This window comes from Trichechus manatus, unplaced genomic scaffold (assembly GCF_000243295.1).
Source record: "Trichechus manatus latirostris isolate Lorelei unplaced genomic scaffold, TriManLat1.0 scaffold00031, whole genome shotgun sequence".
In the NCBI taxonomy this organism is placed as follows: Eukaryota; Metazoa; Chordata; class Mammalia; order Sirenia; family Trichechidae; genus Trichechus; species Trichechus manatus.
In genome coordinates this window covers 12,553,609-12,576,846 of record NW_004443967.1, presented here as the reverse complement: position 1 = coordinate 12,576,846, position 23,238 = coordinate 12,553,609, and the positions used below count along the sequence as shown (strand labels likewise).

The 23,238-nt window shown below is 49.7% G+C and overlaps 1 protein-coding gene across 1 annotated transcript in view; it reads right to left on the bottom strand.

Moving 5' to 3' along the window:
- Positions 1 to 2,077: 2,077 nt before the first annotated feature.
- HTRA1 (HtrA serine peptidase 1) overlaps positions 2,078 to 23,238 on the bottom strand; it is a gene marked incomplete at its 5' end in the record, with an annotated part of 58,915 nt that continues 37,754 nt past the window's right edge. Inside the window, 6 exons of the mRNA XM_004374964.1 lie at positions 2,078 to 2,789; positions 4,356 to 4,451; positions 5,961 to 6,018; positions 7,401 to 7,515; positions 9,133 to 9,165; positions 10,543 to 10,737. Coding sequence (XP_004375021.1) covers positions 2,621 to 2,789; positions 4,356 to 4,451; positions 5,961 to 6,018; positions 7,401 to 7,515; positions 9,133 to 9,165; positions 10,543 to 10,737 — 666 coding nt within the window. The remainder of the gene's footprint in view (positions 2,790 to 4,355; positions 4,452 to 5,960; positions 6,019 to 7,400; positions 7,516 to 9,132; positions 9,166 to 10,542; positions 10,738 to 23,238) is intronic.

The window sequence follows — 23,238 nt, the reverse complement described above, 5'->3', positions numbered from 1 at the left end:
CCCAAGCCACCCACCATGCTATGCATCATCACCTTCAACAGGCAGGGAAGGAATGCAAAACACACTCCAAGACCGGAAGGACTTCTGGCTCCATCCTGACTGCAGTGAAGTCACCAAGAGCAAAGCGAGGCAACGGAGTCTCAGCAGGGCCACAGGCTGCTCAGCTGCCGAGGGTCAACGTGGTTGAGGGCTTGGCTTAACCTGATTGCCCCCACGCTAACCTGACATTTGTGGTTCGGTGGTAGAATTCTTTCCTCCCATGCCAGAGACCCAGGTTCAACTCCCGGCCAATCCACTTCATGCACAGACACCACCTGTCTGTCCCTGGAGGCTTGCGTGTTGCTGATACTGAACAGGTTTCAGGAGAGCTTCCAGACTAAGGACTAAGAAGAAAGGCCTGGCAATCTCCCAAAAATCAGCCAGTGAAAACCCTATGGATCACAACGGTCTGATTTGTAACTGATCATGGGGATGGCGCACGAGCAGGCAGCGTTTCCTTCCGCTGTGTATGTGTCACCGTGAGTCAGGGACCAACTCAGTGGCAGGTAACAACACATTTAACGTGGGCCTTTGGCCTTCCAAGCCTCTCCACTTACAATTGGGCCTTAGAGATCTATTGATCGAGGAAGGATTAAGCTCAGTCTTGAGAACGAAACTTCCACCCTTTCCAAGGCCCTCCTCTTGACCGCTGACGGTAAGAAACTTTGGGGGGAAACTAATTTGCCCCATAAACTTCCACCTGAAGCACAATAAACAATTTTTTAAAAAAAGCAAACAAGCCTTTGACTCTCTGCTCTTGGTGTAAACAACCTCCTCTCTCAGGGGTGCTCCCCGCGGGGACCCAGGCCTGTGCCAACTTCCAAGCTGAAGTTTTCCAGCACTCTTCTTGGGCCCAGCTCCCCAAACTCCTGGAAGGCTTTTGTGGAGACAGAGGTGCTCACAGCTGTTTAAGTGCACCTGTTGGAGGACAAATTGAGGGGAGCCCTGCTCTAAATCCCCAAGGCAGAAGGACTTGCTCTTGTGTTAGCGCCCAGGGCAATTGAGATCAACTCTGGCCTGTGCATTCTGGGCAATTAGAACAGGACAGTCCTTGGACTGCATCCTGGTTGCCTGAACTGTCTCCCTTTCAGAAAGAGGCCTGGCGTGTTGACTGAAGCTTGCTGTCTGTCCAGCTCTGCCTTGACCCCTCGACACTCAGCACGAAGCTCAGAGCAGGGGCCCAGGGACTCTTTGTTGACTGAGTGCATGATGTATAGGGTCGACCATTCTCTTTAATCTAAAAAGTTCCAGATGCAAGTGCCAAACCAGTTGCCACGGAGTAGACGCCAATTCACGATGACCCCATGTATGTCAGAACAGAACTGAGCTCCGCAGGGTTATCAATGGCTGATTTTGCAAAAGTAGATTACCAGGCCTTTCTTCCAAGCCACCTCTGGGTGAACTACAGCCTCCAACCTTTGGTTAGCCACTGAGTGTGTTAACTGTTTATAATGCCCGGGGACAGATTCAAGGGCACCTATCCTCAAATCTTATCTTATGAAGCCGGGGTGGCCAAGCACAGTTGTTACTATCACGGGTAAGGTCCATGGGATGATTTTGAAATAACCGGCAAGACTAAGAGCTCAGCCCTGCATAGGCAATGTGGTTTAATGAGGGGATGGTGGGCATTAGAATCATTTCAAAAAGAATGCAACCAACCAAAACTATCCCCCGAGGTCACCTTTTAGCTAAATAACAGATTGACTCATAAAATAAAGAATATTACCAGTGAGCACGGGGCACTTTTAAATCCTCTATATGAGACCAAAGGGTCAACAATTATTGTAAAGATGAAAGGGTAAGGGGACAGGCAAGCCAGATTACTGGAAATGAAACATCCAGAAAGGAATTAATGAGAATGTTGGCACATTGTGAAAAATGTACCCAATGTCACTGAACAATTTCTGTAGTAATTGTTAAATGGAAACCCAATTTGCTGCGTAAACTTTCACCGAAAACGCAATAAAATACGATTTAAACAAAAAAAACAACCCGCAACCAGGTGTTGACTGTAAAGGAAAGGAAGCACGTCAGGAGACAATGTATGAAGAAGTATTTTAATAGCTCAAACTCAAAGGTCATCGTGCTCCTTGATTCTGAAGAGATTCTTGAAAGAGGCAACTTTGACCTCATTGGAAGCCAGCCCAGGGTCTCCATGCATCAATCTCCTCTCAGTGCCGACTCTGGGAAACGCAGAAACATGCCCAGTACCATTCCGGCTCCCGTGGGCCCTTCCTCTTACCCACGTCTCATATCAATTGCATTAGTTGGACTAAGACGATGCCTGGGTTAAAGGAGGAGACAAAGGTTGACCGTCTAAGCAGGAGCAGACCAAGCTGGCGAGAAAAGCACACTGCATACATAGGCTACAGAAGGAGAGAGTTTCGGCCAGCGGAGCTGCAGCATTACATTTGTTTTGCCCGCAAACTACCAAGAAGGGATTCTGTTGAGAACGTCTCCAATGAACAAGCAAAATGGTGGTCAAAAGTCTTGGGTGTCCTGTGCCACCAGCCCAGAGTCTTCACGCGTCGTCCACTGGAGGGTCTTTGAGGGAAACATGAAGTCCAGCTCATGCCTCTGCCTACGGGTCAATTTCTTCGGGAATCACTGTAATCATAATGTCTTCATTGCCCCTGCGGACCACCATGTTCAGAGTGCTTTCCTTTTTAATGATGTCGCTGACGTCATTGGCAGAGTCCACTGACTGTCCATTGATACTGATTATGACATCGTTTTCCTTGAGGCCACCACTACAACATAAAAAGAAACACGATTGTAATGTTTCGATTCCTCCCACCCTACCTGCCAGGAAAGGTGATCAACTTTATCAACAGAGGCCGTTTAGAACCTACGAGCCCAGAGCAGACAGGGTGGGGGTGGTGGTGAAGGTACATGAGAATGGTTTCAACCAGTTCACAGTGGGTTGCATTTCCTTTTGAGATATTTAGGTAAAAATCATCGTGTCCACTGCGGAAATGCCTACCAGCACCCATATGGGCTAACGACAGATTCAGCCCCTAAGAGGGCAAGGATGTACCAGGCTGGCATGGGGACGGCCAACTTGCTTGTAATGATACGTACTCAGAGGGCAGTTCCTACAGGAATGGGCGGGATGTGTCTATCATGAGACACTTCCTCCCTAACACTGCGTTGGAAATTCAGCTCTTGTGTATGACGGCATCAGCTACGCTGCCATGATCTTAATGGTCTAGGACAGGGGTCAGCACACTTTTTCTGTCAAGGGCCAGAGAGTAAACAGCTGAGCCTTCACAGGCCATAAGGTCTCTGCTACAAGTACTCAGCTCCGCCGCTGTAACATAAAAGCAGGCAGAGATAACATGTAAACAAATGGGCGTGGCTGTGTGCCAATAAAACTTTATTTATGGACACTGAAATTTGAATTTCATATCATTTTCATATATCACAAAATACTCTTCTTCTTTTTTTTTTTTTCTCCAACTATTTAAAAATGTGAAAACAATTCTTAGTTTGCAAGCTGTACAAAACTAGGTGGTGGGCAGGATCCAGCCCCCAGAGAATAACGTGTGAACCTCTGGTCTAGCACTAACCTGCTAACTAGTTGCCATTGAGTCGATTCCAACCCAGCAACCCCATGTGTGTCAGAGTAGAACTGTGCTCCATGAGGTTTCCAATGGCTGATTTTTTTGAAAGTAGATCGCTACGCCTTTCTTCCGAGGTGCCTATGGCAGACTCGAACTTCCAACCTTTGGGTTAGCAGCCAAGTGTGTTAACTGCTTGTGCCGCCCAGGGACTCCAGTCTAGCACTACTATCTGCATATTACGTCAATATGGGTTACAAACACCGATTGTTGGCCGAACTACTTCTTTCGGTGTTACTTTGATGTTACTTGGGTTGTTTTTCTAAGAGGTATTGACAGGTATGGCCTGATATCAACATAATTAGAGAAGACTTCAGGAGCTGCATCCTAAAGCTGGATCCAAACCCTGGAACGGGACCAATTCTCCAAGGCTGCAGGGACCCTGCTCCTCAAACTCTCTTAAACCCCAGCCAGCATGTCCCAGAGACTCACAATGAGTCTGATACTGCTCTTTCCATCTGGACGACCCCAGTGAAGAGAGGACTTTTGAGGACAGGAAGCACCCTTTTGTTGACGGGGCCTGAACTGAACCAGGTCCGGAGGCCTGGCCAGCAGGACTTGACCAGGGATGTCCTGCCACTTTTATCAAGGATCAATACAATCCCCTGAGCAGATATAAAATTAACACTGCTCCCCAGCACACTACCCCCGGGAACCACGAGGTTATTAGGAAAAGGGAATATCATTCGAACTCACGCTTCTGCTGGGGTATCAGGAATTACTTCAATGATATACGCTCCCGAGAGCACATCTGGGAAGTCTCGGTGGCGGTCCTTCAGCTCTTTGGCCTTGCTGCTCGGGAGAAATAGTGCCAGGTTATCGTGAAACAGCAACGTGCCTTCCTCGGCTCGACCTTGGGGAACTCTCACCCAGCTTCCCTGCTGGTCCCTAGTTCTAACGTAAAATTCCTCCAGGAGTTTGGACTCTGCTTTAACATTGCCCGGCTACTAGAGTCAACGATTGACAGGGTAGCAACAAGAGAAATGCTTTACCATTCGTTTCCGTCATTAATTAATTATAGCTACCACTGACGGGCTCAGTACAGTACAGTGACTGGCCCTGTTCAGAGTCCCAGCTCTGCCCATTTCTAGCTGTGTAACCTCTGTGCCTTAGTTTCCTCACCTGCCAGATGGGGAGAATAGCACTACCCTACAATACGGGGTGTGTTAGGGTTAACGCGGTGATCGAGGTAAGACGCCTGGCCCAGTGCTTGGCGCAGAGTAACCACGTGACAATCGGTGGCCATCAATCATTGTCATGCCTCACTGATCCAAGCCTTGATGTCCATGAATTCACCCAGTCCTCCCCACACACCAAAACGCCTGCCTCGTTATCCTCATCCCAAGGTGGGGGAGAAAACTGAAGCACTCAGAGTTCAAGGGTTTCCCAAGGTCACAAGCCAGGAAGTAGCAGAGCTGGGACAAGAACCCAGGAAGATGGACCCCAGGGCCTGTACGCCCCTACACCTCTGTCTGTCTTGTTCCCAAACACAAATAACAACACACATTTTAGTCTTGACAAATCATTCCCCCTCAGAAGGTACCACCATTCATGTATCCAAAACACATCAATATACGTATTATACCATGTCCTTCTCTTTCTCTGCTTCACCCACAACAGTTTCCACTATGCCCTCAGTTACCAGGACTCATGAGGTTACACCAGACTTTTTTATCAAGGGGGAAACACCAGTATTTTATGACCCTGTCAACCACATGTTGCAACTTCCACCAACTCAGGTAAACAAATCATCCTTCCTCAGATGGAGCTGACCGGACATTCCTAGCGCCGCAGCCCGAATGTTCATTAAAGGACAAATGGATAAACAAAATATGGCATAGTCATACCATGAAATATTATTCAATCATAAAACGGAATGACGTACTGATACACACTACAGTATGAATCAGTCTGGGAAACACTATGCTGAGTGAAAGAAGCCAGACCCAGGAGGTCAAATAGTGCATGATTCCATTTAAATGAAATATCCAGAAGAGATCAATCTATAGAGACAGGAAGTGGATTCATAGTTACCAGGGGCAGAGCGGGGAAGGGAAACGTGGAGTGACTGCTAATGGGCACTGGGTTTTCTTCTGGGGTGATGAAAATGTTTTGGAATTGCACAGTGGTGATGGTTATACAACATTGTGAATGTACGGAAGGGTACACTTTAAAATGGTGAAAATGGTGAATTTTAAGATTTCTCTTTCGGGGGTGCCAGTGAGAGCCTTCTGAAGTTCAAGTTTATTTAAACTGAAAAGCAGAGACACACACACAGATCCGCACGCCCTGTTTACCCACCTGGATGTGAGCGACATCATGCGGATACCGATGTATTTCTTCTTGGTGACGGCTTTACCTGGTGTGACAACAAAGGGACAACGGACAGCAGAGTTGGCAGGGGTGACAGGGATATCTGAGAGTCATGGTGTTCAGTCTCCCTCTAGTGTAAAGTCAGAGCCATAGGGGAAAACACAGGTTGTGGTTCGAATCTTAGTCCTGACCCCTACCCACCTCGGGAAATTCCCGTCACTTCAGTTAATGGCTCAGATCCTACGAGCGGTCCTCGATTCCTCCATACCTCACCTGACTTTTGATCCATCCCCATGCAGGTTCCATCCCCCATGTAGCTGGAATGTGACCCCTTCGCTCCACCTCCGTGGCCACCACCCAAGTCTCAACCACTGGCATCTCTCGTCTGGATGACTAGGAGAACCTCTTAACTGGCATCCCGCCCACCCCCTCTGGTGTACTCTCCACTCAGCCTCCACAGTGACCCTTCAAAGACATCCATCAGATCTCATTACAGTTAAAAAGCAGCCCACACCCCTTACCTCAGTCCACTGTGGCCCTCACTCCTCCGGCCCTGGCCAACTTTCCCACCCCCACCTATAGAAAGGCATGCTCGCTGGTGCTTCCCACATGGAGGTTCTGACTCTGCGTCCCTCTGCCTGGAAAGCCCTCCCCGCATCCCAGCCTTCTGGCTCCATCCCCTCCAGGTCTTAGCGTTGGGGGCCTTCCCCGGTCACCCTGTCTCCACTAGCTGCCCTCCCATCACTCCCTAGCCCAATCATGCTTCACTGTTGCTATCTGAAATGACCTCATTTGCTCACTTGTTTACTGTCTGTCCCTCAGGGTGGAACATAAATGTCACATGTGCAAGGGACTAGTTGTCCTGCCCACTGCTGAACCCCCACCTGGCCCAGAGTGGATGCTCAATAAATCCTGGGAAAGAACGGTTTCTCTGAGTCTGTTTCCTCATTGGTAAAACGGGACCAATAATTCCCGATAGGACAGAAAGAATAATTAAGTGAAATAATATGTAGAAATCTACATATCTAAGACCGTGCCTAAACCAAAAAAAAAAAAAAAACCAAACCTATTGCCATCAAGCCAGTTCCCACTCAAAGCGACCCTATAGGACAGAGTAGAACTGCCCCATAGAGTTCCCAAGGAGCACCTGGTAGATCTGAACTGCCGACCTTTTGGTTAGCAGCCGTAGCACTTAACTACTACATCACCTGGCACGTATTAAATAAAAACTTCAATGACCGTAGGTCAAAAATGGTCAAATATTTACCACCTACTACCAAGGGTTTAATAATGCATGTCCTTTCCCTTCTTCATAGGAAACGGCTTGGCTGGTCTTAGGGTTTGTCATTTTTCCCTGCCCCAAGTCCCTGAGGTGCAGCCGAGGCTCAGGCCTGATGCCCTAGTGCAGCTGTCTGGCCCCCGCTTTACCTTTGGCCTGTCTGTCATGGGACTCAGTGAGGAACTTTTTGATTTTATCTGACGGGATTGCAAAGGAGATTCCAGCAGTCACTTTCAGAGTGTTAATCCCGATCACTTCACCATCCTGAAAGGCAAGAGGAGACATGGTTTACTGCATCCACAAAGCCCTCCGGAAGATACGCACCAACATACCAAAGGAGAAGGAAGAATCTGAGGGACTTCTTTGTGCCACATTAGAGCACAGGCGGGAGCTGGAGCCAGACAGCGGGCTGGGTAGGACGGGGGAGGCACCGGGACACTTGGCAGGAAGAGCCGTGCTCCACCACCGCAGAACCGACCCACCTCGCTGTAAGCACAGCATCCAACAGGTATTTTTAAGACACAGACTATTTGCTCCTTTCAGAGGGAATGTTGTTAGGTGCCATCGAGTTGATTTTCAACTCATAGTGACCCAACGAGACAGAGCAGAACTGCTCCAGAGGGTTTTCTAGGCTGTAATCTTATGGGAGCAGATCATCAGGTCTTCCTCCAGCAGAGCAGTTCGGTGGATTTGAATTGCCAACCTTTCAGTTATTAGCACTGAGCGCTTAACCATTGTGCCACCAGGGCTCTGTATGTTTCCAAAATCTTTGTGAGGTCCCCAAACATAGTCCTTTAGTTGGCTGCCCACCCTTCCTGCTTCTCCCATCTTCCATGATCTTAAGATTGCTCTGCTGATACTGGGAACTCAGGGCTAACGTGCTTCCTTTGCCAGGAAATGCAATCTCCTCTTAGCGGCAGCCCCTGTGGGCACTGCGGGGGTCTGGGCCAGAGGGCACCAAGCAGGGAGCGCCAGCCCACCAGGCTTCCTGTGCTTGTCACAAACTGGCTTTAAAATCGGAGGAAGCGCGTCTGCAGGGTGTCCTTTGATTCCAGACAAATTCGCAGCTAAGTGGTGGCTACACTATAGGACGCAGCCCTGAACATCTCACACCCCTCATGCTATCGGTCTGCATGCTATTGTTACACTGTTTGTTCAACTCGCGCTTAGAGACAGGGCGGCTGCCAAGAGGGTGTAAATCGCTCTTCACGGTTCCCGAAGGCACCGAGATTCGGTTCTGGAATACGAGGGACATTCAAAGAGGCATTGCCTCTTACAACCGAGGCCAGCATGGGCCTTGCTAAAGATGCCTCTGTTTTATCCTCTGGAAATGAGACGGCAGAATGGGGAGCCCCTGCACTGCCCTCCAGCTTGAACAGCTTCAGATTTTCTCTTTAAATATTTGAGTGCAGACTCAAGTTCTTCATTCCAGCCAGCCTGAAGGGAGGTTCCTGGGCAAGAGAAAGAGCGTGGCTGAGCCAACGCAGCTCCTCAGGCCGCCCTGGAGACTCAGCTTGAAGGCCGTGCCTTTCTGTGACTGGCCAGCAGCACTCCTGACACCTCCAAAACGGAGGCCGGCTCCCTCCGCTACTCCTGGCTCTACCTGGGTCCTATGCACTGACCTGGAACTCTGAAACCTAAGCGTGTCCACTGGCAGAGAGCCTTTCCAGGCCTCTATTCCTGCCTGCCTCACTAGGTCCAGGAAAATCCACACGGGTAATTTGCAAGGACACAGTCCATTCACGGAGTGCATTCTAAAAGAATTAGCGTGCTCTGGCAAGCTCACGTGTGAAAAGAATAAGACAAAAAAAGAGACAGCCCAGCATGCACACAGACGCAAACAAACACCGAATCACGTGAGTGTTAAAGGCAAGGCCTTACCAGGTTTACCAATGGGCCTCCCGAGTTTCCATACTGAAATGAAGCAGAAATTAAAAAGGTTATGGGCTTACATCCTTAACACAGTCAGACGAGCTACTCCCTGGCCTGGTAGTTTCCTAAGCATGGTGCCTGGATTATGGGGTAGATTCTTTCTGGAGATTCCTTCCTCTCAACCTAATATTTTGCTGGAAAAAAGGGACCTTAACAGTTTGCAGTTAAGTTGTGAATGTTCCATAAGTGGGATTTTTTTTTTTTTTTTTTTGCTACAAAACCCAGAGGCTGACTATAGACCCTCTGCAGCACCCATCACAACTTCTCCCTCTTGTTAAAAGGATGTTGGGAATAGGGGTGGCTGCCTGCTTGCTCTTTTGTGATTGTTCGCTGCCATTGGGCTGGCCTCCAACTCATGGCGACCCCATGCATGACGGGACCGTACCATTGTGATTCATACGGTTTTCATTGGCTGATTTTCTGAAGTAAATCACCAGGACTTTTTTCCTAGTCTGCCTCAATCTGGAAGCTCTGCTGAAACCTGTTCAGCATCATGGCAACATGAAAGCCTTCAGTGACAGACAGGTGGCAGCTATACATGAGATGCATTTGCCAGGAATCAAACCCAGATCTCCCACTTGGAAAATCCTACAACTAAATCACCAATGCCCCTTCCCTCACCCACACTCGCTCTGGTATCACAGTGTTTCAAACCGGCCCCGATCTGGGTGACCTCTGCTTTGCTGCTGGGTTTGAATCCACGTGGTCGGCTCCGTTTCCATTACTTCATGAACCAGCAGTGCAGCTCACAGGGAGCACAAAACCCACTGCCGATCTTATTTATTGAACAGATGTGGGGAAAAACACACTGCTATTCAAAAAACGTCCATTCTATAGGGAGACAGCTGAAGTGGAAAAATGTAATTTTGAATAGATTCTGTTTATGAAATCACAAGCAGCAATCCCTGGCTCATTAGGCAGGTCAGATGGCTGAGCCCAGTGCTCTGACTGTGCCTCTGGGGGCGGCCGGTCACTTGTTGGAAAGAAAAGCAGATGGGAGAGGGTGGGGCTCACACCTTCCCGGGTCTGCTGAGCCCGTGCCAAGGTGAGCTTCCCTCCTTCAGAAAGCTGCAAAAGCAACTCAGGTGGTGGCTCCAAAAGTCCTCAAATGTGCCCCAGGGAGCTATGGGCAGAGCAGCCACTGACCCCACTCGCGGTGGGGTGGGGTGCTCCTCCCGGCTGCAAAGCACTGGAAAAATCTCAAGGTCCCCTTTAAAGGAGCCCCTGGTGATCGCTAGCGGGTTGAGGACCGGCGCTTGGCCTCATCTGCTTTAGAGTTCCCTCTGACGCCCTCTGACCACACCACGGGCACCCTGCCTCCACCCCGCTTCCCAGCCCGGCTCAGCGGCAGAGGCTCACGTTGATAATGGCATCTGTCTGGATGTAGTCCATGTCTGAGTTCCGAAGTCCAAGCTCCTTGCCACCTCGCTGGGTCGTGCTGACAATCCCAGTGGTGACCGTGTTTTGAAGGGAAAAGGGGCTTCCAATGGCGACCACAAACTCCCCCGGCCGCAGCTCCGAGGAGCGGCCCAGCAGCAGGACGGGCAGCTTGCCCTGGGAAAAACAATGGTGCTGTTGCTGACTTCGGTTAACTTAACAACATGGGTAAACACACAGAGATCGTGGAACACCAAGCAGGTGACAGGCCACTCCTAACACCAGGTCTCGTGGGAACCACGTTCAGGACAAATGCCCCTCTCCAGGGGCAAGGACCGCACTTCCTTTCCCACCCACAGTAATCAAAACGGAGTCCTGGGTGGTGCCAACAGCCAAAGCACTTGGCTGATAACCAGAAGGTTGGAGATTTGAGTCCACCCAGAGATGCCTCGGAAGAAAGTCCTGGCGATCTGCTTCAGGAAAAGTCAGCCACTGAAAACCCTTTGGAGCACAATTCTTATTCTGACACACGTGGGAATGCCACAAGTTGGAGTCCACTCACAGCAGTTACTTTTCCTTTTTAATCAATACATCATAAGCAAAAACCCAAAACCAAACCTACGGCTGTCTCGTTGATTCCAACTCATAACAACCCTATAGGACAGAGTAGAACTGCCCCATAGGGCTTCCAAGGCTGTAAATTTTTATAGGAGCAGACTGCCACACTTTTTCCCATGGAGCAGTTGGTGGGTTCGAACTGCTGACCTTTCGGTTTGCAGTCAAGCACTGACCCACTTCGCCACCAGGGCTCTTGCGTAGGGAGTAAATTAACACTGATGCCCAGCATGTCAAGGAAAATGAGTGACTGGAGACCATGCCAGGGTCTCAGCACATCTAGAAGCCAGCAGCACACACTTGTTGTGAAACATTATGAGCGGGAGACTGAGGGAGAGCAGGAGATGGATTTAGCGTTTTTGTTGTTGTTGTTTTCGGTAAGGCAGCCTGCGGCGGTTCTGGAGCACGTGCCCCAGAGAAGGAATCCTGAGCTGCACCCTGGGGCAAGCAGTGGAAGCTGCACCCACTCATCATACACACCTGCATTCCGAGTTGGGCGGTGTGGTGCTCTGCGGGAGTGAAGTGCAATGACTCGGTGCGGTGTACATCTGTGCTAGGTACACGGCAAATCCATGGCGGCACACCTGTGCTAGGTGCATGGCTAATCCATGGGGGGCACGCCTGTGCTAGGTCATGGCGAATCCATGGGGGGCACAGCTGTGCTAGGTGCATGACAGCTTCATGAGGAGCACACCTGCGATAGGTACATGGCAAGTCCATGGGGGCACTTGATGCATGATAGATCATTGAGCAGCAGGGATGGGAGGTGGGAGCAAGGCATCCCAGGAACCCAAGACACAAGACCCAGCAGATGGGCTGCCTCGCCTTTCCTGAAGAAGTCCTCAATCAACCAACCCAGCCCCTGCCGGGCAGCTGCCTAACCAGGAAGCCCTGGCCCCCCAGTGCCCTACAAAGGCCCAGCAGAGCCAGGAGCCGCAAACTACTCCTCAAAACGAAATGGGGCAAAATAAAGACAGGTCCAGAATAACTCGGGCTGAGGAGAACCAGGCGGCAACCAAAGGGTCTCCCTGATTCCACGAGGGACGCCTTTAGGCCCTCCTCCCTCTCTTCCCCCTAGCATTCTCCCTCCCTACCGAGTTCCTTTGGCCATTGTTCACCGGCTCAATAGGAGCAGCTGCCCTCAACAACACGGCCAGACCCAGAAAGCCAAGCCTTAGCCCAGCCCTCCTGTAACTGCAGCTCACGAGTCCCATGTTTGGCCACCTCCAAAAAGAAAGAGACGGGGGTGCCTGGAGTGTGGAATTCAGGTGGGTGGAAGACAGTGGTTCCTTCACCACCTCCTCTGCCAGGGACGGAGCTAGCCACCAGCCAATAAGGTGTGGGAATCATGACACCCATTTAGCAGGTGAGGAAACTGAAGCTGAAGACAGAGGGTGACCCAGGACAGAGCCTGGATTTACACCTGGGACTGCGGACCCTGAACTCGGACTCATCTCCGCTGCCCTGGGTCATGCTGTGAATTACCAGCCCCACCTCTCCTCTCCCGCCCAAAAAAACCAAAAACCAGGTAGTTGCTGAGTGAGCAAACTCATGGAGGAAGAAAGGAATCCTGAAGAAGAGGTTCAAGAACTAAAACTGACTTTAGGAGGCTGTGCAGAGGAGGACTACCCCTCAGACCATAGACAGGGAGAAGCCCCAGAGGCACCACGGTCACAGACCCAGGGCCAGGCTGCTGGTTTCAAATCCTGGCCTGAGATTACAACCACTCTGAACCTCAGTTTCTTCATCTGTAACATGGGAATAACATGGTACATCTCTCTCATTGGCTTCTTGTGAGATTAAATGACTTAACGTGTGAAAACCTATGACACGCTCTATGAAAACCCTGTGAAAAGAGCCTCGTTCAAGTTACGTCTTTTCAGTGCTGGATATTGATATTAGTAGTTTTCAAAAACCAGTAACCGTTGAGTGGACTTTGACCTGTGGTACCCCAAACGTGTCAAGAGTAGAACTGTGCTCCATAGGGTTTCAATGGCTGATTTTTTGGAAGTTAATTACCAGGCCTTTCTTCTGAGATGCCTCTGGGTAGACTCGAACCTCCAACCTTTTGCTTAGGAGTTGAGAGCGTTAACCTTTGTACCATCCAGGAACTCCAGTGTTAGTACCTATGTCTATGCAAACCCAAGGGGAAACCCACCAATTAACCCTCCCACAAGGTAGTCCATGCTACCCAGCCCTGCACCCCGAAGAAGGCTGGGTGGAGCAGGCCTCCCTGGGTGACCCTTCTCCCTTAAGGGGCCACCTGGGGTCAGGGCACAGTGCTGCTCCAGCCCACAGCGCTCCCTGCATCCCCACACCCCAGCTCCCAGAGGTCACTCATGTAGGTCACCCATTTCCCTGGCACCAGCGAGCTCTGCACGCGGCATTTTTACCCTGGACCCACGCCAGCAGCCGTGCCAGGAATGACTTCATCCATCGAAGTGTGCAGGAGGGATGGGAGGCAGGGCTGGTATGCACCCCAGCCCACTCAGGGAGGAGCCCACCAAACACACAGCTGTCTTCCAGGGCCAGGACTGGCTGGAGCGCCGTGCCATTGAGGCCTGCAGGCCTGGGCTTGGGGGTGGGTGAGGGGACTGGTGGGGAAGGCTCCTGGGCTGGGCCAGCCTGGCTGCCCAAGCCAACAGACTTGTTCTTCACCACCTTCAAGGCAAGAGATCAAGATCACACAGAGAGGTGGGTCCTGCCAACACCAGCTGCAGTCCCAGCTGGCAACCACATCAGAAACTTACGGGCAGGACTCGCCATGGAGATCCTCACTAGTGTTTAGCTCATTCCCCGCTCCTTCCTCCACCACCCCGTCACCCAGAAAGGTAGCAGAGCCAGGCCCTTAGGCCTCAGGCTGTTTGGAAGGCAGAGGGGCCAGAAGACCACTTCCCCTCTAGCTCTTCTCTCCAAAGCCTGCACAGGCCCAAGGGTTGCTGGGAAGGGGGCAAACACCATGGGGGCAGGAGCTGTGAGGACAGAGGGTGAGGACCCCATGAGAGGAAGAGAATATCGGGGGACTGCCTGCTGCTCCTCCATGCTCACCTGGGGGACAGGACTCCCAGGGGACGTTGGGGCCCAAAGAACCCAGGGTCAAGCCTGCATGAGCACAGTGGAGTCACCCACAGGCGGGTGACCACGCAGGCTTGGATGGGGTGGACCAGTGATGTGAGCCCAGGGGTCTCCCCAAGACACAAGCCGAAGAAATGTGGAGGCTTCAGTGGGTGGTACGAACTGTTAACACACTCAGCTGCTAACCAAAAGGTTAGCAGTTCGAGTCTACTGCAAGGTGGCTCAGAAAAAATCAGCCCTTGAAAACCCTATGGAGCACAGTTCTCTGCTGACATGCATGGGGTCCCCATGACAAGAAAGCAACTATGTCCTGGTTTATGTGGCCGTTTAGTGAAACCAGCACCAAAGGCAGCGCCATTGAGCAGGAGAATCTTGTTGAAGCTTTTCTTCATTCAAACACGTCATAGATTCTGAAGAGCAATCGTGAGACAGAACTAAGCAAGTGGACACATGTCAAGGGAGCTTACGGTGTGAAAAGTCCTCTGCCTTTATGGAAAAAGGGTGGGCCTTTATCTCCCAGATGACAAAGCACCTGCATGACAATCTGGTAAGTTCCCATTTCACTGATGTGGAAACTGAAGGTCAGAGTGACTTCTCACAGCCAATGAACAGGCCTCCCAACTCTCAGACCCGCACTGCCATCATGAGCAAACCCAGAATTCTAACTACAGGCAGAGACTCTCTGCAGGTGGTGATGTGGTGCAGAAGTGTCTGCAGGGCCACGGTCTTAGCTCCCCTGACGCTCAACTGCCTTTAATGGCATGTGGTCCTTGCTCCCCCACCTGGTGCCAGCTGGCCGGGAAAGCCTCAGGACCTTCAGCCTCAGTCTAGATCCGAGTAGCGCTCAAGCGTCCCCTCAGACTGTCTGCTCTGCACAGCTACACCTCAGCTGGCCACGTTCCTACTTGGTCACTGAGCATTTTATTCCATAGCTGTCTAGTTGCCAGCCCTCCCGGAGGCCTGGAGGGATGAAAGGCAGGTGTGGCTGGAAGGGAAAAGCATCACTCCGGCCTTGACCTGCAGATGGTGGGGGCCCTTGGTCTGCTCGTTCCTCTAATGACTCTGCTCCACTGTCTACCTGCCGGTCCCCTCACTCCCATATCAACCTGGCTCAGCCTCCCGGACTGCGGACATGCTGAGCCAGCACCAGACACAGGCCATTTTGGGGGGCTCACCAATGCCAGCCCCACCCCAAACGGCCACTTCACACCTCTCCCCATCTTGCTGGAAGGCTAGGAGGCCAACAAGCAAGCCTCCACCCTCTACGTGACCCAGGAGAAAACTGAGGGGATGAGGAGGAGAAAGGGGCCCATAGGTCCCACTCCTCATAATCAGGGACACAGACCACTGGCGGGGAAGGAGACGCTAGTCAGGTTATGAGCACAAAATAGTGAAATGGGAGAATTCCCAGGTGACAAAAGCAAAGACTCCGACGCCACATCACAGAGCCAAGTAGGAGACCCCAGGCCCCACCAAGCGAGGCTGTAGCTCACGTTTGGTCCAAGGCCTTCTGGAATGAGGGAATTCCCGAGGGAGTCCATCAGGTTGCCGGTCAAGCTCATGCTATTAAGGGGGGGGGGAGCAGTAGAGAAGAGGGGACATCCAGGATGAAATGCACAAATGGTGTCTTCACAGCACCAGAAAGTGACCCTAAGAAAACATGAACTCCCCCCAACACCTGCCACCCAGGACGATGGAGAAACAGCCCAGGCAAGGTGTCAGAAGTACTGGGTGTGGACTCCAGGCTATCCTTCAGGTTACATTACTAAATACTAGCTGCAGGCAAGAAACTAATCGTGTAGGAATTTTGACGCTAACGCTTGGGAGAGGCTGGTCCATAGCATGATTGTTAAAGAAGGCTCTGACCATTCAGTTAGATTCAAACACACAAAAACAGTCCAGAAAAGACAGGCAGCAACACATAGGCCCAGCAGCACTGCTTTCATGAGACCTTGCCTACAAGAAAGAGGACTTTGCAACAAACATCCTTTGAGTGTCTTCTTCGTGCCTGGTTCCATGAACACAAAGATCAGTGCAAACCACCCTTGCCCTCCAGGCTCACGGAGGACACGCACTCCTTCAGGATACAAAGCAGTAGGAAGAGACAAAGCCCATTTCTCTCCATGGCCAACCGCAGCCTGGACTCTCCCATCAGGGCTAAATATATATCAACACTACAAATGATTTGTGTGTATCCATTAGGGTGTTTTCAGCTGCAAGTAACAGAAAACCCAACTCAAAGCGACGTGAACCTGTCCAAGGGCAGTGTCATGTATTGAACTGTGTCCCCGAAAAATATCTGTCAACTTGGCTAGGTCATGATTCCCAGTAGTGTATGATTGTCTACCATTTTGTAATCTGATGTGATTTCCCTATGTGTTGTAAATCCTATCACTATGATGTAATAAAATGGATTAGCAGCAGTTATACTGATGAAATCTACAAGATTAGATAGTGTCTTCAGCCAATCTCTTTTGAGATATAAAAGAGAAAAGCAAGCAGAGAGACGTGGGGACCTCATACCACTAAGAAAGCAGTGCCAGGAACAGAGGGCTTCCTTTGGACTTGAGGTTCCTATGTTCATATGCTCCCAGACCAAGAGAAAACGATGCATCACAAGGACCTTCCTCCAGAGCTGACAGAGAGAGAAAGCCTCCTCCTGGAGCCGATGCCCTCCTGGAGCTGACACCCTGAATTTGGACTCGAAGCCTACTAGACTGTGAGAGAATAAATTTCTCTTTGTGGAAGCCATCCATTTGCACTATGTCTGTTAAGGCAGCAATAGATGACTAAGATAGGCAGGGAGGTGCCAGGGTTGGTGACTTCAAAGGCTCAAGGACAACAGCAAGCACAAAACTCCTTCCTTCTTTCTGTCTGATCAACTTCAGCCTGCTCTCACGGTCAAGGTGACCACCACCATCCCAGCATCACATAAAGATGTGACAATGCCCAGTGGAAGTAAAAGGACCTTTCTTCCCCTTGTGTCTCTTCAGAAGAGCAGAGAAATTCCAGAAGTGCCTCAGCACACTCCTCCTCGTGGGTTACTGGCCAGAATTCAGCCTTAAGGTTACCTGAAACCATTCTTTGGTGAGAGGAATATGGCCCTCAGATCCTTCAGGATTTGTCTGGGTCATGAGTGGGTGGGGAATGGGGGTGGACGTAAAACAAAAGCAAGGCTCTCTACCAGCAAGGAAAGGGAGTGGCTGTTGGGGGAACAATCTTTAGAATCCACCACAGCATGGGAAACCGATTCATTTCAAAATGGTGGCCTTAATGCAAGTACCTAAGAATGTTTAGAAAGGACTCTGATAAAGGTGTACTTCTTCATACAGGGTTTTTGGTTTAGTTTTTTTTTTTTTTTTTTGGAAGGGTTGGGAGCAAGGGGAGATATCTGCTTAAAAGGAATGCAATGGTCACAAAACGCCCTGGGTGGTCAAAGCGGGATGCAAGGTCTTAGCAGAGCCTGGCCACTGTGGACACCCCACTCCTCAGCCGCGTGCTCCAGGCTACCCAGTGTTTCCACTGCTTTGCCTTCATTCCATTTTTACAGTTGATCACTCCAAGAAACAGAGGGGACAGGCCTCATGCCCCGCGAGGTGGTGGCAGAAGCAAGACTAGAACCCCCACCTCCTGACCCCCATTCCAGGGGCTCTTCTCCCAGCCCACTCTGCCCGCTACTGCCAGACAAGCCCGGGCGCTCGATGCACACGGCCAGCCAGTGAGGAAAAGCTGGGAGAGCCCGGGTGCTTCCACAGAGCAGGTGGCCGGGCAGAGCTAACGCAGAACAGGGCAACTGAGGAGTTTTAGAAAGCTCGGAAGAGGCCGGCCAGTGGGAGCGGTGTCAGCACGTCCTCAGGTGAAGGTGTGGGCCACGTGTTTACTGGATAGTGTCTTTGTGGGGGATTGTTGTGTCCCCAGGCAGGCCCAGGGAAGAGGTGGCAGCAGGCCTGTGCAGGACGTGGGCTCCCACTGGGGCTGAATGATAACTGCTGAAATCCCCCAGGGTGCTGAGTAAATGCCCCAGCAACAATGGCCTGCCTTGGCCTCAGGCTCCAGCAGCAACCAGGGTGGTGAAGAAGCAAAGACTTAGACCAGGCACGTACATGTGCGAACACACACACGCCCCACCTCCGGCTCCACGTACGCCAGGGAACACTGGACCAGGCAGCAGGACATCTGGTTTAGGTCTTGGTCCTGTACTGACTCACTGTGACTTTGGATCGGCTGACTGAGTTCTCTGGGTCTTATTTTGTTGTTAGGTGCTATCGAGTCAAGCTGATTTTGACTCACAGCGACCCCATGTGACAGACTGGAACTGCCCTATAGGGTTTCCTAGGCTGTAATTGCAGTGGTTAAGAGCTCGGCTGCTAACCAAAAGGTTAGCAGTTCAAATCCACCTTCCACTCCTTGGAAACCCTATGGGGCAGTTCTACTCCATCCTGTAGGGTTGCTATGAGTTGGACTCAACTCAACAGCGATAGGTTTTTTTAATCTTTACAGGAGCAGAATCGCCAGGTCTCTCCCGTGGAGCCGCTGGGTAGGATTGAACCACCAATCTTTCAGTTAGCAGCTGAGTGCTTAACCGTTGAGCCACCAGGGTTAAACTGCCCTACAGTGTTTCCAATGCTGTAAATCCTTACGGAAGCAGACTGCCACATCTTTCTCCCTAGGAGCGGCAGATGGAGTCGAACCACCGACCTTCTAGTTAGCTAGTCGAGCACTTTAACCACTGCACCAACAGGGCTCCTCTTGATCTCATTTTACCACCTCTAAAATAAGGGAGTTGAGCCTGATGATATCCAAGATCACCCCAACTTTGACTGCTTGATTGATTTTTAAAAACTCTATTAGCGGATGTGATGGTTAATTTTTTGTGCCAACTTGAGTAGGCTATGGTGCCTAATTGTTTGGTCAAACACTACTCTAGATGTTGCTAGGAAGGTATTTACATGTGATTAACATTTAAATCAGCTGACCTTAAGTAAAGCAAATTACCCTCCATAATGTTGATGGGCCTCATGCAATCAGTTGAAGACCTTAAAAGCAAAAATGGAGGTCTTCCAGGTTAGAATTCTGCCTCAAGATTACAAGTAGACATCTTTCCAGAGTTTCCAACCTATTGCCTGACCTATGGATTTTGGCCTTGCCAGCACCCACCATGGTGTGAGTCAATTCCTTAAAACAAATATCTCTCTAGGTAGATAGATACAGATTATATAGATCTTACTGGCTCTGTTTCTCTGCAGAACCCTGGCTAAGAAAGCAAACAATGGTTAAATCAGTAAGATCAAAACAAGCATCAGAGTCCTTAATAAATTTCTTTTCCTACAACTCCCCAGTTGGGGTTAGCTGATCCCTGCAAACTCCCACAGCTGCAAGAGGAGAAGGGATTTCTGGAATTCTCCGGCCACTGACTCAGTCAAGCCAGCCTCCTTAGAGGATCCCAAAAAGCAATGACCCATCAACATTTCAGCTTCTGGTCAGCTAAGACGCTCACTTCATTACAACTTTACTCCCCAGAAGTTTAAGGAGCACAGAGCAATAAAACAAACCAATAAAACCAAAGCTGAAGGAAAAACCAGCAACTTATTTTTTTTAACTGAATAAGGCAAGTCAATTACTTCTTTTTCCCCCTTGAAAAGTATAAAGTGCTCCTGAGTTTCAAAAATATTTTGGTTGCTGAGTCTGCAGATGACACTCCATCTGCCAGCTGCCCGGCACACTCGTCTTCCAGGGGCTGGGGTTTCGAGTCTGGTCCTGTGTCGGTTGAAGTTTGCTTCAAAGGCTAATGTTGCAGCAACTGGCTGCAACTCAGCTGAGTGAGTCAGTGTGCCTGCTGGAAGTAGCTATGCTAACCTTTCATTTTCTTTAAAAGCTAGGCAATGGAGAAAATAGCATGTCCCCCATACCGAGCAAGAAGCAGTGCCACAGAACATGCATGCCTCCTACAGAAAAACAAATTGCGCTGCAGAAGGATCATTTAGGGGATATTAGCACCTGAAGACTTGCTTGAGAGATGAATGTCCATGCAGGCCTATAATGGTCTCCATGGACGAGGGATGGACCAGGGGGAGTAGGGAGGTGAGCGCAGCGGGAATGGGAGGGACAGTAGAGGGTAGGAAGGGTCAAGGATGGTGAACCTGGACAAAGTGAAGATTTGTAGGAGCTGGGCTACTAGAGGAAGGGCTGGCTACAACATTTGAGAGTCACAGCCCCCCAGTGTCTACTGCAGTGACTGAAGGCTAACAGGCTCCTCATTACCCGGGGCCACCTAGTGGTAGTGCCAGGAAGTTGCCTGGGATGAATCACTCTTTTCAAATTTATTGTTTATATTTTTAAAAGATGTACATCCTCGTTTATATAAAAATGCCTTGAGATGGCCAAAGATACAGAGCCTATTATAATAAGTGAATTGAATATATATTCATGAACATAAAATGGAGACATACGAACTATTCCAACCACAGGGCCAGTGGTTTCTGTGAGCTGCCTAGTAAACAAAGCAAAGAGGGAAATATTGAGCCACGTGTTCTTGTTTTCAGATTCTGTTGCCTTATTTAACAAAACTAACTTGTTAATTAACACTTCAATTAGAATAATCAGTCCTCAAGAAACCCCGAGAGTATGGCCCCTGGACACACTTTTAGCTCAGTAATGAAGTCACTCCCAAGGTTCACTGTTCAGCCAAAGATTAGATAGCCCCATAAAACAAAACAAGACTCATGGGGCACAATAGTCCAGGTACAAGGACTAGAAGGCAGGAGGGGACAGGAAAGCTGATAATAGGGAACCCAAGGTTGAGAAGGGCCAGTGGTGACATGTCATGGGGTTGCTGACCATCGTCATAAAACAATATGTGTACTAACTACTTAATGAGAAACTATTTGTTCTGTGAACCTTCATCCAAAGTACAATTAAACACAAAAAAACAGTCCTCAATTATCAGAATGTCTTGATTTCTCTCTTGCCAAAGAAAATGGTCTAGACGGTTTTAGAAAAGCTGTTTTGGGGAAATGCCTCAATCCTGCCATGAATGCGAGGGTGACTGAATCACTTTCAGACTCTCAGGAAATAAGAAATTGGAGCTTCCCCGAGTATGAGCAGGAACCCCAAGGAACCAAGGCTAGTAGGAAATGTAGACAGTGTGCAGAGAGACCAGCTGAGCAGAAAGCTGGCTTGTGTTCTGGAGGCCCTGGTGAACTAACTCACTGGGAAGTAGCAGTGGTACTGGGGCCAAGGTACAGGCTCTCCAAGAGGGGGCAGAAAAGGGGAACTAAGCAATTCAGCCCCCCACTCTCGCCCCCTCCCCAACCTGTTGCCTTCCTGGCTCTGTCTGCCCTTCTCCTCTCAGAGGGAAGGTCCCCTCCTTAGAGACGCATCCCTGCCTACCCTAACTAGGAGGTCTCTCCTGCCTCTTGTTCTGCTTGTGTCCTCATTGTACCATTCATCATATTCATTGCAGTTTTCCTGGTTCCCACACTGGATCTGCAGCTCCACGGGGAGCAAGACATAACTGCTGCTGCATCCTCAGCACCTACTGCGCTGTCGGGCCAAGGGAAAAGACAGAGTTGCCATCCGGTCAGTTCCGACTCCTGGCAACCCTGCGTGTCAGGCTAGAACTGTGCTCCATAGGGTTTTCAGTGGCTGATTTTTCAGAAGTACGTCGCCAGGCCTTTCTTCTGAGGCACCTCTGGGTAGACTCTCGGTGGCCGCCAAGCTCATTAACCATCTGTACTACCCAGGGGCTTCTCTGGCCAAGGTAGAGGCTCAATAAGCACTTAAACAAATCAGTGAATGAATACATGAATAACTGAAAGAAGGAACAAACCCAATCTTAAAAGAATCCATCAGCATCTTACAATTGAATAATAATTTGCAAATGTCTTGGAATTCACTGATATTACAGAGAAATGGGCAGAAAAGGACTCTCTCTGATTAATCTTGCAAGGCCAAAGCTTCATCCTCAGCAGAAAAGCACAGTCTACCCCAGAGAAAGGGCAAATTAAAATAGCCTCTTTGTTCACGGCCCCCTTTGATCAGATAGTGTTTCTTCTCGCTTGATTCTTATGAGCATATCTATCTCCTAGCATATTCAGCTACTCCATGACAAGGTGTTAATCATTTAGCACTGCAGTTGGAAAACTTTCTCTGTAAAGACCCAGAGTAAACATTTTCAGCTTTGTGGGCCAACTACTCAACTCTGCTGTTATAGGACTAAAGCAGTTATAGACACTATGTAAAGAATGGACATGGCTGTGTGCTAATAAACCTTTATTTGCAAAATAAAACAGAGGGCCAGATTTGGCTGATTTGGCCCATGGGCCATAATTTGCCAACCCTGGATGCTAACATACTGTCGCATACTCACTAAACCGTCAAATGGAAGAAATCTATGTTCCTTCCTCAGTGAAGCGGGACAGAAGAACTTGCTGATCGGGCCCCTACATATTCAGTGCCAACAACCTGGGAACTGCTTTGTTGGAACCATAAATAATAGTCTTAATCCAATTCCCCGAAGAGAAACTGCCAAAGGAAAAAAAGGCATTACCATATTAAGAGAAAAATATAGCCAAAGAATTTCCTTAACAATAAACTAAGTTCTTGACATGGGGCCAGGGAACACAAAAGGGCCTCAGTTTTCATAGTCTGGGTAGCTGAGCATTTTCACATTCCAAAACAAAAACCAAACCCATTGCCGTCGAGTTGATTCTGACTCACAGAGAACCTACAGGACAGAGGAGAACTGCCCTATAGGGTTTCCAAGGCTGTAATCTTTACGGAAGCAGACTGCCGCAACTTTCTCCCGCATCACATTCCAAAGGGAACTCCAGTCAGGACAACAGGAAGCCACATCCCCAGGAGCCTCTGACAAAAGCTTACACAGAGACATAAATGCCAGTTTCCACTCTGCTGCCTGGATTTACATTACCTCATGAAATATTAATCCCCATCTCCTAAAAATGGTAAAAATCAATACAGTAATAGAAC